Consider the following 15,969-nt stretch of genomic DNA (forward strand, 5'->3'; position numbering starts at 1 on the left):
GCCAATTGGAGTATAGGCTGGGGGCCCGGGGCCAACCACGTCGGAATAAAAAAAAAAGGCTGCGTTGAAAACGGGTCTCTTTTCTGCTCCCCTCAGACAGGAATAAGAAAGGGAAAGAGCGGTCTCTTCCACTGCCAAGAAGTCTTAGGGGCTGGTGATTAATTACTCCGAAGTGAAAGAGTTGTCTGCCCCTTTGTGTATCCAATAAATTAAGGACTCCAGAGACCTTTACGCGCACAGGTGAAGTCTCCATGCGCGCACAGGGGAGACTACTACATGTGCTGCTGTACCTTCTTCATGACGGACGCGCCTCTTTATAAGGATTATCTGGAGGTGGGAGTGGGACTCTATTCTGCATTACAGAGCTAATTCTGTAGCCCGTACCCAAAGCACCCCGTTGCATTTGCCTTGATGTCGTTTCTCAAGACGGCGCTTTTGAGGAATTCCAGAGGTATGGTCCACCATCATCACCCTATCCTGCAGTCAGGAGCTGGTCTCCCTTTCATTATTAGTGATTTTGTTTAACCTATACTGTACATAGCTCATCAAGCAAGATGGAAAACAATAGGCCTGGTTTACTTTTTTGCTTGTAAATTAGTTGTAATCCTATACTCTTTGCCGAAAGTGCAGATGCAACAGCCCAAACCACGTCGGTTTCATTGAATCATTTCAATGAATGATTGTATATTCGGCCTAAATCAGCTATCAACGTGTTGTACATGCGTCTAGTTTTAATAGGACCATAATGCTGATGCACACAAAGACATTATTTATTAATAACATGCAGCACCAATAACTGACGTGGTTTCTGTATATGTTTTACGTTTAAAATAGAAATATCTGGAATAGAAAGCAATACAATTTACAAGAGCTCCAGAAAAAGGTCTCGTCTGCAGAAGACTAATACTAAACAAATCAATGAATGATATGTCAAGGCAGGCCTATATTCATTCATCTGCTGCATGTAATCCTTCAGGTTTGTAATAAAAACTGCTCCCGATGGTTGGAAGACAGACGATCCGAATGGGCCGTGGTGGTGGTGGTAACAGCCCCGTGACAGTCATGGATGAGAGCCCCGCGTCCAGTCCGAGCTCCAGCCCCAGTCCTGACAGCCGTCGCCGGGACGTCCAGCTCCAGCAGCAGCGAGGACTCGGAGCCAAGTTGCCGCCGCCGGTACAACTGCAGACCGCCGCCGGGCTCCTCGCGGCGGGCAGGGGGGGACGTCCGGCGGCGGCCAACGCGGCGCGCGAGAGGAGCAGAGTGCAGACCCTGCGGCACGCCTTCCTGGAGCTCCAGAGGACCCTGCCGTCGGTGCCGCCGGACACCAAGCTGTCCAAGCTCGACGTGTTGATCTTGGCCACCACGTACATTGCCCACTTGACTCGAACACTGCAAGACGAGGGCAACATGGAGGAGGGAGAGAGCACAAAACACACCGAGGCACTGCAGTCGTTGAAAAGCGATGGCTATCTGCACCCAGTGAAAGTGAGTAATGTGCACTTATCATCCTCACTGGTAATAATGATAATAATAATAATATACTTTATTTTATTTGAATAATAATACACAGTAAATTTCGCAGAGTAAATTTGACTCAAACTGAGTACATTTGAGTAAAATGTACTCAGTTTGAGTCAAATTTACTCTGCAAAATTTACTGTGTACAATTTACATGATTGTTATAATTATTATTTTCAGAATCATCACCATCCTTGTAATAGATACAAATATGTATATTTATACAGGCTAATTGTATAAAACAACGCACATTATCAGAACAAAACCCCTTACTGAAATTAGGCATAATGCAAGATTTGACTAATAATTGGTGGGCCGATAGTCTATATTATAGCTCATATAGTTTTTTGAGAAAACTGACTCATGAGAAAAGTGTAACTTGTCATATTAAAATAGTGCGATAATAATCTGGGGTCATGTCTTTTTTATTTATTTATTTATTTATTATTATTATTTTACAGAAGTGGCCAATGAGATCCAGACTGTACGTTGGAGCAAGTGGACAATTCCTCAACAATTCAAGTCAGTTAGACTCAGAAAACCAACGTGCATCTTCATCCAAATCGCTGTCATCATAAATCTATAGCCATCAATTGATTTGATAAATAATACTGCATGAATTCATGCGGTTTATTGAGCGGGATCCAGCGGCTGCATTGTTGTTATAATGACGTGCTGAGCGTCAGTGTTTTTAAGCCTATAATAAATACTTTTGAATTCCACTATTGATGACGCCTCCCAACGGCATTGTAAATTAATATATTACGTGAATTGTATGTATATAATTTTTTGGAGGAAACATGTATAGACTACTTTGTTCCTCTGTCATTTTAGCTGATGCACTCTGCTCTGTATATCGTGCAGTTCTATACATGTCCCAGGTATTATGTGTGTTGAACTTCCATTGGGCTCCTCGCCCGTCACGCTCGAGGTGTGCACTTTCAGTTAAAAACGTTTGCACTAAACGCATGTGTGAATAACTTAACATCTGTCATGTGAAGTGGTCTGTCAGAGAGTCCACAATGGTCTGGAGCCTCTCTCTCCATCCCCTTGTCTTCCTTATTTTGTTGCATGCATGATGGTTGTAAATGTACTTGTGAACACATTTTAAATAAAAACAAGTCCAATGTCCAAAAAAGAGCAATTTTAGAATCGGGTCTACAGTATATGAAATTGCAGTTGTTTTTAATGATAAAGGCAAAACTGTTTTTTTTAACTCGATATAGCTTAAGAACTTGGCAAAGCCTTTATTTCTTTATTTATTTTTACTATCAAATGCAATGTTCATACATCACTTGAAACGATCAGTCATACTCTTGTCATGTTAACACGAGGCATTTTTGTAGGAAGGAAATCATGCCAGAGAGAGGGAGAGTATATTTTTTCACTAACCAAATATTTTGACTATTCAATTATTTCATATAAAGTGGGGGATTTATTGAGTCACACAAAATCTAATTATAGCTCAAATTACTCAACTGTCTAAGAATATAGAGACTACAGGTTAAACCACAGAGTCAAAACAATTCATCCTCTGGGAGTCTGGGCTATAAGTGAAAGTGTTGTTTCAGCAGAGGTTGCAGTCTTTAAAAAAGGCAATGAATTACAATGCTGCACTTCTATATTAGATGTGATATGGAAAGAATACATGTAATCATTTTACTGGAGACACAATCCATGTTCAAGTTCTTGAACCATTTGCTTCTGCCTTTTGATATATTTATTTGATTATACTAAACTGCTGGTTATTTGGGTTAACTTGTAGATTATTTTTTATAAATGATTGGAAAAAAAAACACTAATACCAAGAGAGGGTCCTAATGCAACCAGATATGATGGAAAGTATACAACTCATTAAGGCTATAATGGGCTATAAGGCGATGGGAGGTGATGTACTGACAACAGAAGAACAGTCAAATAAAGAGAGTGTGGGGAAATAAAGCCCTATTAGAAATAAATGTATGTTGTTGTAACCCTATAAGGCTTAATTTATGATAAATATTGACAATTCTGAATGAAACCCATTTCTAATGTGCTTTCTGTGTCAGTGGTGTCCAAACTAACATGGGCTGCAGGGGCTTTGTAATTTACTTATCCAGGATGATTCCAGAAAAGAATATAATAGATACCACTTTATTGCCATTTCAACACATGGTTGGTTGAGATTTGTCTCCGTGCAATGCTCATTACATCATAAAACAGTGGAAAAAACATACAGTATAAAAACATAGAATATAAAAACATACAAGAATACATACAATGCAATCCCTATATAGAAGTATCACAAATAAAAAAAATAAAAAAATAAATACATGCATAAAAGAGCTCAGTGCTCCATTTATAGTGCATATTGCCTTAACCTGTCGGCTATAGTGCTAGCCCTATATAGTACAAAGTGTCTGTGCATTAGGGCTTGAGTTCAGGTGACGGACAACCTCAGGATATGTGCTATTCTATACGAGATGTCCTACACCTGAGACTTTGGAGTCTTCTACCAGGGGGAAGGGGGTTAAAGAGGTAGTAAGCATGGGTGAGAGGGGTCACCGATAATGATACAGGCCATTATATTTTCACTATCAATTTAGCATTGATGTGAAATTAATCAATCACTGATCTTTATTATACACATCATCAGGGTTGGTTTGAACGATTTGGTGGCCTGAACACCTGAAGAAAGAATGTGAGGAGGAAATGGAGCTTGAATGATGCCAAAGGAATGAACTTAGTAAAACAAAACAAAACTAACTCAGTATGGGAATAGACTTATAATATACAATAACACAAAAGTCAAATAAAAACCTACCTAACTACCCAAAACATACAAAGGGTGGCATCACTCATGTGTCTCTGCAATACTTCTATGTGTATGACAAAATGTATTGGGCCCCTTAACTGCTCCGAATCCCAACACACACAATTACAGAGTTGGCTAAATTACACAAAAACACATTAGACCAACAGCAAACCAGAGACAAAGGGGAATAAACAGGGAGTGCCACATGGTTTTAAAACAAGAGGAGGGCTTCTGATTGGTCAACTGGTGGATTAATTAATTGATGACTTCCTATTGGTTGGTTCCTATTGGTGTCTCAATGAAAGACAGGAACCTGGATCAGAGTAGCAGGTGGAGTGAGTGAGAGAGGCAGAGACACAAAAGGACAAACAAAATACAACAGCCACATGCTGGAATGTAACAAAAGCTTTGTTGGGAAAAAAAGATATATGTAGATTTATACTTCATAGTTTGTGGGAAATGGCTGTTTAAAACAGATGAACAATTAACTGCTGATGGTGGTGGTAACCCTGTGAGGCCCTCGGTTGCAAAATTACAACATCACTTTTAGCTATTTAAAAAAAAAATCTGTAAATGTTTATTTTTTAAGCACATTTACATAGTCAATGGGTCCTGTTGTTCAGCCTCACAATGCTATTGGATAGTAAATGTGTTTATAGGTCTCTGGCCTCTGAAGTTGCTAATGTCTTTTTTATTTGGGCTTCATGGCTAAATACTACTTTAAGCATGTAGGGCTTGTCTTGGGAGACAGTCAAATGGGCCATAATTCAAACTAAGTTCTCTAAAAAAAATAAAAAAAATAAAAAAAAGTGTAAATGTAGGTGATGGCACTCAAATGATAGATATATGTAGATTTGTACTTCATATTTCATGGGAAATGGTTGTTTAATTAAAGGAACACACCAACTTTTGGGGAAATTAGCTTATTTTCCATCTACCCTGGAGTTAGACAAGCAGATACATACCCCTTTCTTCTCTGTGCATGCATTAGGCTTAGGGAACAGCCGCACTGTTAGCCTAGCTTAGCGTCATTCACTGGAAGTAGGTGTGCCAGTGTAGCCTAGTTCCCAGCAGTCACAAAATACACTCCAAATACAACTCCAAAACTTTCCTGTAAACATGTTGTGACCTGTGTATTTACCACGCAGAGAAAAAAAAAAGAATTCGACATTTTCGTTTTCTAAGCAGATATATACTCGAATTTCTTTTTGCCTAACCACTGCTGCCTGGGTGCAGTGATTTCATCACCTTGATGGCTGCTTGACCCCCACCTGACCTTCAACATCCACATAAAACACCTCTGCAAGACATCATTCTATCAGCTATAAGAAATATCTCCAAACTTCGTCCCACTTTAACCCTGTCAGAGGCAGAGAAGCTTGTCCATGCATTTGTCTCCTCAAGACATGGGCTACTGTAACGGACTCTTCATCGGGATTCCTGGCAAGAGCATCCAAAAGCTGCAATACATCCAAAACAACGCTGCCAGGATCCTGATGAGAGTCCGTAAACATGAGCACATAACCCCCATCCTCCACTCACTACATTGGCTCCCCATCTCATCCCGGATCAACTACAAAATCCTGCTGCTCACCCATAACTGCATACCATAAACGGACATGCACCCCTCTAGGAACTCATCACTCCACAATCCTCCACCCGTACCCTCAGATCTGCAGGTAGCCTGCTCCTTCCGGTCCCCAATACTTGGCTCTGCACCTTGGGGGACTGAGCCTTCTGCTCGACTGCACCACGCCTGTGGAACAGCCTCCCCATCCAGCTGAGGGCACCACAGAGCCTGGACTCTTTTAAAGCAGGCCTGAAAACCTTCTTATTTCAAAAGGCCTTTGATTGCTAGCTATTTCTTGTCATTTAATTTTTTCTTGTGCTGTTGTTTTTAATTTTCTGTTTATACTATGTTTTCAACTATGTTTTAACCCTGTAGCACTTTGGGATCCTAGTGAACGAAAAGTGCACTACAAATACAATTTATTATTATTATTCTTTTATCTTTGAAAAGACCCGACCGGAAGTGTCATTGTTGCTGCTGCAGTGCTAATAGCGGAACAGAACAGGAACACAGGTTCATCACTGAAGAAAGCAAAGTGCACACGGCATGATCCTTATCCACCGACCAAATAATATAGACTTCTTATTGATTTCCACCAACAGGTAAGTGCCTGCTTTAAATGTTTTATATATATATCACATATGAGTAATGGAAATCATTCAGTTCTGTTTTACGGACTCTTATATTTTTTATTATTGTAATGGGCCAGTGAGTAAAATTGTCATATGGCGTGACATGAAGTTGAAGGTTATTCTGTACAAAATCTTTAAGAAATTGTGTATTTTAATTATGTATGTCTATTTATCAGCATTCCTCATCACTACTATACACATTTCTAGCTCTTCCTTGTGCAAATTAGTTACATTTAGCATTATCTTTCGTAATCAAAACTCATGGTAAGACGATTGCACTAGATTTGACTATGTACTTCTAATTCATTTTGGCAAACCTTATAAAAACACGAAAATGCTAGAAACATTTGGTGACACTGTTATTCATCTGTCCCATTGGTGATTTTAAAATGTCTTACCAAAAAGCCTTCATAATGTCATAATTGGGAAAGTCACACCAAATGATATGCCGTCACACCATATGATGAATCACACCACACAACAATCCGTAATGCAAGAACGTGTCTTTAATCCATTTAACAAACAACCAAAAAATGTTCAAAGACATATATGATTGATAGCATGGGTTCAAATTAACACTTTAAGGACCAGCCACGAGTTTATACGTGTTACGGTGCCATGCGTTGTGGACCAGAGCCACGAGTTAACTCGTGGCGAGTTGTTATTGTTTTATTCCATATTAATAACGCTATTAACGTCCCCGATCGACTTGCAGGACCTACCCGCATATTTGATTTTCGAAACATGCAATACCGGCCAGATCTGCTTAGGGGCGCCATCGCTCCACTGCAGTATCATTGAGGGCGATTGAAAAAAAAATTGTTTTACTGTCTGTGGGCGTTTCATATGAGCCTCGATCCCAGCCGAACATACTCCATCTTTGATCCCGTTACAGAACGCAGATTTCAGCCTGGAATAATGGGATTTATGATCAGCCAATGGACATATCGATCTACCAGATTCCGATGACTAATGACGAAATGCTGCCGGCGATCACATGGGCTGACGGTAGGATACTATTCCCCCAAATTACAGCTGGATTGGACATTGTTTTAAAATGCAACGTGATCGATCAGTGAAAATGGCTACTTGAATGCACATTGTATTGCTAATCAATAATAGTAATCGGCGTCCCCCGTCGCCCCCATTTCATCCATAGATGCTCTGTAATAGTCCGGATGCTACGCAGTTTGTTTTATTTCATTCGTATATATACAGCAGAAATGGCGTTTGATATAACGTGACTAGCCTTTAGCCTATTATCTAGCTCCCGAGAAAAAAGACGAGGCGAAAACTGCGATAAACCTTATATTCACGGCGCTATAAAATGACAACCAACCGATGGATTTTTATTTTCTTTAAGCCATTATGAAGGCACGGTTTATGCACTCAAGTGACAATGAGAATGGACAGATAGCAATACTATAAAGTATATATATAGCTGTTAGAAAGTACATCAGTTTGTTGACAAAGCGTTGGCCTCCATATGCAAGCTGTGGTCGTCAATGTGTTAAAAGTATAATCACTTTGAAAAACAGTTTAAAACAGTGTCACAAAATATATTGTATAGTACTGGGTCAGGCTGGACTTCCATCTCATTGTTAAATGAGGCTTCAGCCTGTAGATGACGGAGTTAAGTTCAAAATCTTTTGTAGATCTCTCTTCTTTGTCCTGTATTTTAACTGCACATTTCTCTATAATTCCCCAAGTCTTTCTGTTCTTGATGGTGGTAGAGAATTTATTCTGAATGTTTGTAATTGTCAGTTTCTTCTCTTGGCATCTGTAATGAGACCAATTCAAGATAGATATTTTAGGAACATGGACGAAAATGATCAGATACATTTTGAATTCAAATGTAATTTACTTATTATAATAATCGGGACAACATTCACACTATTGACTTGTTTTCTCAGACCCCATGTCAAATCTTCACCTTTTTCATTCAAGTGTGTGTGTGTGTGTGTGTGTGTGTGTGTGTGTGTGTGTGTGTGTGTGTGTGTGTGTGTGTGTGTGTGTGTGTGTGTGTGTGTGTGTGTGTGTGTGTACGTACACTATGAGATTTCTAGATCAGCTACCTGTTCTATGGTCTCAGTGTACAGCACATGTTGTATAACTAACATTTGATAAGTTGAATGGTTCGATTGACTTTTCTCATCTTTTTCTCAGGACCACCTCACTCCTTACAGGATCTCCATTTAATCTCCCTGTATGGGAAACATGTAAACTACAACATCTTGTTGATAAACATAGATTTAGTTTGAGAAATGGGATAGTAAGGACAATATTCAAGTATCATATAGTGTGAGAAAACCCTGTCACACGATATGATGAAGTGTCACACCATATGATGTTTCATGAATTTAGCACACCATCAGGCCTGGACTGGCCATCTGGCATACCGGGCATTTGCCCGGTGGGCCGACGCATATTTGGGCCGTTATGATTTGATAAAAAAAAAATATATTTATAAAATAAAAATTCAACGACCGGCCCACTACTAGGCTGGGACAGTGGCCCATTGGTACTGACTGACACTGGGCTGGCCCAATCACATATCTTACTAAGCACCCCCCGCCAGTCGTGCAGGTACATAACTGAGAGGGGGGCTGGTACATGACTGAGAGGGGGCTGTGGTACATGACTGAGAGGGGGCTGGTACATGACTGAGAGGGGGCTGGTACATGACTGAGAGGGGGCTGATATACAGGACTGAGAGGGGGGCTGGTACATGACTGAGAGGGGGCTGGTACATGACTGAGAGGGGGCTGGTACATGACTGAGAGGGGGCTGGTACATGACTGAGAGGGGGCTGGTATACAGGACTGAGAGGGGGGCTGGTATACATGAGTGAGAGGGGGCTGGCTGGTACATGACTGAGAGGGGGCTGGTACATGATTGAGAGGGGGCTGGTACCATGTATTGGTACTGACTAACACTGGGCTGGCTCAATCACATCTCTTACTAAGCACCCCCCTGCCAGTCGTGTGGTACATGACTGAGAGGGGGGCTGGTACATGACTGAGATGGGGCTGTGGTACATGACTGAGAGGGGGCTGTGGTACATGACTGAGAGGGGGACTGGTACATGACTGAGATGGGACTGTGGTACATGACTGGGGGCTGTGGTACATGACTGAGATGGGGCTGTGGTACATGACTAAGAAGGGGCTGGTACATGACTGAGAGGGGGGCTGGTACATGACTTAGAGGGGGCTGGTATACATGACTGAGAGGGGGCTGGTACATGACTGAGAGGGGGCTGGGAGGGGGCTTAAAAAAAAATAAAACTAACCCTAACTAACCGTACTGTCATGCACTTGTCCTAATAAACTAACCTACACTGTAGCACTCAACACTTTGATGAACATGGTTGCTCAGCTGATAGAGTTGTGCCCTTCCTGATGGCTTGTCGTACAGAACTTGTAAGTCGCTTTGGATAAAAGTGTCAGCTAAATGACTAAATGTAAATGTAAATGTAAATGGTATACAGGACTGAGAGGGGGCTGGTACATGACTCAGAGGGGGCTGGTACATGACTGAAAGGGGACTGGTATACAGGACTGAGAGGGGGCTGGTATACATGACTGAAAAAAGGCTGGTACATGACTGAGAGGGGGCTGGTACATGACTGAGAAAAGGCTGGTACATGACTGAGAGGGGACTGGCTGGTACATGACTGAGAGGGGCCTGGTACATGACTGAGAGGGGGCTGGTACCATGTATTGTGCATCAGTGTAGGTCAAACCATTAAAAAGTTAATTTCCACAGCAGCCATTTTGGATTTTGGTCACTCACAAATTTCCCCCGCCTTTTTAAAAAATACACCCGGCTAAATTTGTTTATTAACCCTCCTAGATGACAAATCCATTGAGAAACGAAGTGCCACAGATGACCCAACTACTAGGTCCATATCGTAGCATCATAATATTATTTAAAAAATCATTGGGATAAGGGTTCCCTTGATAAAGATGCATGAAAAGGCTGTATTATACAACACCTGTAGCTCAACTGCAAACACTGCTTTTTTTTTATTTGATTAGATTTGTATTTGGAAATTAAAAACACATCATAAAAACAAATTATATTGACCAATTTGTATTCCTGAGGATATCACCTAAAAGTATTCATTAAAACACTTATTTCCAAGGTGGTCCTCGATGGAAGACATAAAAACACAGCCCATATAGCCTACTCAACTGCAAACTTTTGCTCAACTGCAAAAATGTATGCCTACTTATGTATTAGCCTACAAGAAAAAAACACATTTACAACAGGCAGCAAAGTTTATTTTCAGCCAAGTATGGTAATAAGGTAACTATTAGGATATATAGGCCTATGGTCCATCTCGAAAGTCATGGAAAAAATAGTATACGAACAGATCGAAAAGTACCTCGCGGAAAAAAATCTAATCTACGAATTCCAATCTGGCTTCAGAACATCCCACTCCACTGACACATGCCTTCTCTACTTGAACGACCACATCAAACAAGAGGTGGACGCGGGCAAATACTGCGGCATGGTCATGCTGGACCTACAAAAGGCCTTCGACACTGTCAATCACACCATTCTGATTGACAAGCTAAAAGCAATTGGTTTTGATAGTTTATCAGTGAGCTGGATACAATCCTACCTGGAGGGGAGGGAACAGATGGTGGAAGTAAACGGTACCCTATCCCCCCCCCTCACAGTGAGCTGTGGTGTTCCACAAGGAAGCATACTAGGACCGCTACTATTCCTAATTTATGCAAATGACATGTCGTCAGCTTGTGACTGCAACTTGTTCCTGTTTGCGGACGACTCAGCCCTGCTGGTCTCTGACAAGAACAAGTTACAGGTTGAAAAAGCCCTCAGCTCGGAACTAGGCAAAATCTGCATATGGCTCGCCGACAACAAACTATCATTACACATGGGCAAAACAGAGTCCATTCTCTTCGGCTCAAATAACAAACTCAGCAAGACCGACGGCTTCTCGGTTACAGTGGGTGACAATATTATCACAAGGAAAGATGAAATTACCTACCTGGGTTCCATCCTAGAGGCTAATCTTTCCTGTGACAAAATGGCATCCAATGTAATAAAAAAAGTCAACCAACGAACGCGATTCTTGTACCGGATCTCCTCTCTGGTAAACAAGAATACCCTGAAGACTCTAGCAGGAGCACTCATTCAAGGGTACTACGACTATGCTTGCACCTCATGGTACCAAAGCACCTCAAAGGCACTAAAAAACAAATTACAAACATCTCAAAACAAGCTAGTCAGACTACTACTTGACCTGACTCCTAGAACCCACCTCACCCCTGCCCACTTTGACAACCTAGGATGGCTTAGAGTAGACGACAGAGTACAGCAACTTGCAATGGGCCTGGTCTACAAGATACACTACGCGACCAAGGTACCCATGTACATGTCAAAATACTTCCCAAAGGTCAGTGAATACCACGATCACAACACCAGAGGGAGCTCCACAAATCATGTAAAACCCAGATTCGGCTCAAACAAGGGACTAAACACGTTTCGCAATTATGCCACATCAATGTGGAACGCCCTGCCTAAAGCTGTAAAGGAATGTGAATCACTACCCACCTTCAAAAACACTCTCAAAAAACACCTACGTGAGACTGCAATTCGAAACTGGCCCCTACAAATGTCCTAACCTAGTTGTACAGTAAATGACCAAGTAAGGCTTTGTCAATATTCCAATGTACAGTGTAAAATGTGTGTGTGTCCCCTACCCAACCCCCCCCCCCCCCCACCTCCAATGTACAGCCCTCACCCAACCCACCCAACCCCACCCCACCAACCTCCTCCAATGTACAGTTTCTACGCCAAATGTATATACACTCCTTTTCTGGACACTTTTGTATCACAAACAGTACTGTATTTGCAAATCTGATATGTCATAAATGTATAGATGTAGCAGTACTGTCTATCTGTATGTCATGTATGTCATATATGTTATGATGAATTGAAAATGGGGGACCCTGGTGGAAACAAGACGAAAGTCTTTCTCTGGTCTGCATCCCCTTAACAATTGTATGTATTGAGATGTACTGTACTGTACCCATTCTGCAATCTGTTAATAAACTTTTCAATCAATCAATCAATGGTATGGATTACTTACTCTTATAACTTATTACTATCTGTGGTAGCTCTAGTCTCCACCTACACAAATTGTTTTTGTGCTGTCCATTCACATGGTAGGCACATTAACTGTAGGTCAAACTCCCCAAACAAACAAGCACACCATTGATTTAATTGCCATATAAATCACATACAAAGATCTAACTATTACTCCTCTCTGAACATGAATATAAAACAAGAAGGTGATCTATTAACTGTGTAAACCTTATGCAATATTCATAATTGATATTTGAATACTTGAAATCTGTATGAACTGAGTAGTTAGTATCAAATGAAATAAGATGGAACAGCTCCATGCATTCATTGAATAAACAACTATTTGCTCATTACCAGTATGGTATTGTTTAAATTGTACAGCTTTTTGCACATCTTTGTCAGGGAATTCCAACCATTCTGGACCTGAATGTACCAGTTAATTGTAATCATGTCTCTCTCCTTATGTCTTAGTCAAGCCAGGTTGTGGAGGAGAGAGACAGGGATGAACAGGCTGTAGACTACTTTGCCCATCCTGAGCCTGCTATGATGCAGATGTTTTTACATCACCACCCAAAACAACATTCAGCCAGGAGTACACTGGTCCACTTGCACTGGTCCACTTGTCCATGGCACTTACTACCCAGCTTTGTAGTGGTTTGGGCGAATAGTACAGTAGGTACGCATATTTAAGGGGACCGCAAGGATGGTGTACTGGTGGGTGGTGTCCAACCGATTATGGTGGGGCGGTCTATGCCAGGGCCGATTCTTGGTCCCAGTCCAGCCCTGCACACCATTGTGCATTGGCGGCTATATTCTAGCATGCTAACAACATACTTATTCGCACATGGGCTGGCAATATAGATTTAAATTCAGTATTGGCTAAAAAGTATCTTAGTTTTGGCATTTTGGCGTAAAATGCGTCACACCAAAAGACAGTGTGAAGGTCTAAAAGTGGAAGTGCCAAAATATACCTTACATATTGAGAAGACTAAGAGCGGCCGCTGGCCGGTGACTCACCTTCTAACCTTCCAATGTCCTTCAGAGATGTTGTCCTACTTCCTGAAAAGATGAAGGACCCCCACACCTCAAAGATGTCCAAACAATTGCCTGTTGAAAAATGTGAATATGGCGTCACACCACATGACATCCAATTTTGGGACAAAATCCTTTTTGTTTAGAGAGCATTCAAAATATTATACCTGCACTTTTAGAATATCACACTCACAAGTAGACATCTGAGTTGACAATATGTAGTTAAATAAATAACAAATGCATTCATTTGCTTGTTTTTATTCAAAATCAAACTTTGTGGAATGTTCTTGGGACAGTCACACACCATATGAAATTTGACTAATTTGGCTGCAATTTGATAACTGGAACAATATTCGCATAAATGCTCTGTGCATTCATATCAAACAAAATGTTCTGTGCAATATAACAACATTTTCTCATATTCTTTCATTATTCACTTATCTTTGACACTAAGGACTCTAAAAGGGCCATGTCACGTCAACCACTGTACATTTCTACCCAAATTGAGACGTTAAATGTCTGCTAGCAGTTGCAAGCTCGCTCTCACTGGCTCTCGTGGCCACATAGGGATAAGGAGGTGCTGGTCTTCATTCTAGAAGCACCATGTAAGCTAATCAAATCAAAATCAAATAAAATGTATATTTGTAAGGCCCGACAACACACGTTAATGTCCCCATGGGCTGGACACGTCTTCTTTAAACAAGTCAAGAAGAAACATCACAATAAATCAAGAACAAAACAAAAACACCATGAAATCCAAAATAAAATGTCAAATAAATAAATGAATGCAACACTCCCAGACATACCCCACGCAAAGGTAAGGAAAAACTCACTAAAAACCTAGCAATAGGAAAAAAGCACCACAGGCAATGTGGAGGGGAGAAACCTTAGAAGGGCCGTTCAAGGGGGGATGAATGAATGAATGAATGAATGAATGAATGAATGAATGAATGAATGAATGAATGAATGAATGAATGAATGAAAACTTTATTTAACAGATTGCAGAATGGGTACAATACAGTACGGCTCAATACATACAATTGTTAAGGGGATGCAGACCTGAGAAAGACGTTTGTCTTGTTTCCATCAGGGTCCCCCATTTTCAATTCATATAGACATTTATGACATACACAACATACATGACATTTATGGCATAGGGACATATAGGTATTTAGTACTGATACATTTGTGACATAGGCGGTATTCAAATATACAGTACTGTTACCCCTAGATCCTGACAGAGTATATACATATGATGGGGAGGGGACTGTACATTAGGAGGGGGTGGGTGGGTGGGAGGGAAATATACATACGGCAGGGAGGGAATATATACATGCGGTGGGGAGGAGACTGTCTATTAGGAGGTGGTGGGGGTTTTGGGCATTTACGGTGGCCAGTTTCGAATTGCAGCCTCCCGTAGGTGCTCTTTAAGAGCGGTTTTGAATGTGGGCAGGGATTCACATTCCTTTACAGCTTTGGGTAGGGCGTTCCACATTGTTGTGGCATAATTGCGAAACGTGTTTAGTCCCTTGTTTGAGCCGAATCTGGGTTTCACATGATTTGTTGAGCTTCCTCTGGTGTAGTGGTTGTGGTATTCACTGACCTTTGGGAAGTATTTTGACATGTACATGGGCACCCCGGTCGTATAGTGTATCTTGTAGACCAGGCCCATTGCAAGTTGCTGTACTCTGTCGTCTACTCTAAGCCATCCTAGGTTGGCAAAGTGGGCAGGGGTGAGGTGGGTTCTGGGGTTCAGGTCAAGCAGTAGTCTGACCAGTTTGTTTTGTGATGTTTGTAATTTTGTTTTAAGCGCCTTTGAGGTGCTTTGGTACCATGAGGTGCACGCATAGTCATAGTACCCTTGAATGAGTGCTCCTGCCAGAGTCTTCAGGGTATTCTTGTTTACCAGAGAGGAGATCCGGTACAAGAATCTAGTTCGTTGGTTGACTTTTTTTATTACATTGGATGCCATTTTGTCACAGGAAAGATTTGCCTCTAGGATGGAACCCAGGTAGGTAATTTCGTCTTTCCTTGTGACAATATTGTCACCCACTGTAACTGAGAATCCGTCGGTCTTGCTGAGTTTGTTATTTGAACCGAAGAGAATGGACTCTGTTTTGCCCATGTGTAATGATAGTTTGTTATCAGCGAGCCATATGCAGATTTTGCCTAGTTCCGTGCTGAGGGTTTTTTCAACCTGCAATTTGTTCTTGTCAGAGACCAGCAGGGCTGAGTCGTCCGCAAACAGGAACAAATTGCAGTCACAGGCTGACGACATGTCATTTGCATAAATTAGGAAGAGT

The 15,969-nt window shown here is 41.3% G+C and overlaps 1 protein-coding gene across 1 annotated transcript; it reads left to right on the top strand.

Annotated features, from left to right (window-relative positions):
• Nucleotides 1–320: 320 nt before the first annotated feature.
• tcf24 (transcription factor 24) lies at nucleotides 321–2,588 on the top strand. Its single transcript, XM_084326637.1, has 3 exons — nucleotides 321–451; nucleotides 977–1,485; nucleotides 1,980–2,588. Exons 2-3 carry the CDS (start codon nucleotides 1,000–1,002, stop codon nucleotides 2,094–2,096), a joined length of 603 nt encoding a protein of 200 aa, XP_084182763.1. The 5' UTR covers nucleotides 321–451; nucleotides 977–999; the 3' UTR covers nucleotides 2,097–2,588.
• The last annotated feature ends 13,381 nt before the right edge of the window (nucleotides 2,589–15,969 follow it).

The sequence above is a fragment of the Notolepis coatsorum genome, assembly GCF_963971535.1.
Source record: "Notolepis coatsorum genome assembly, chromosome: 12".
Lineage (NCBI taxonomy): Eukaryota > Metazoa > Chordata > Actinopteri > Aulopiformes > Paralepididae > Notolepis > Notolepis coatsorum.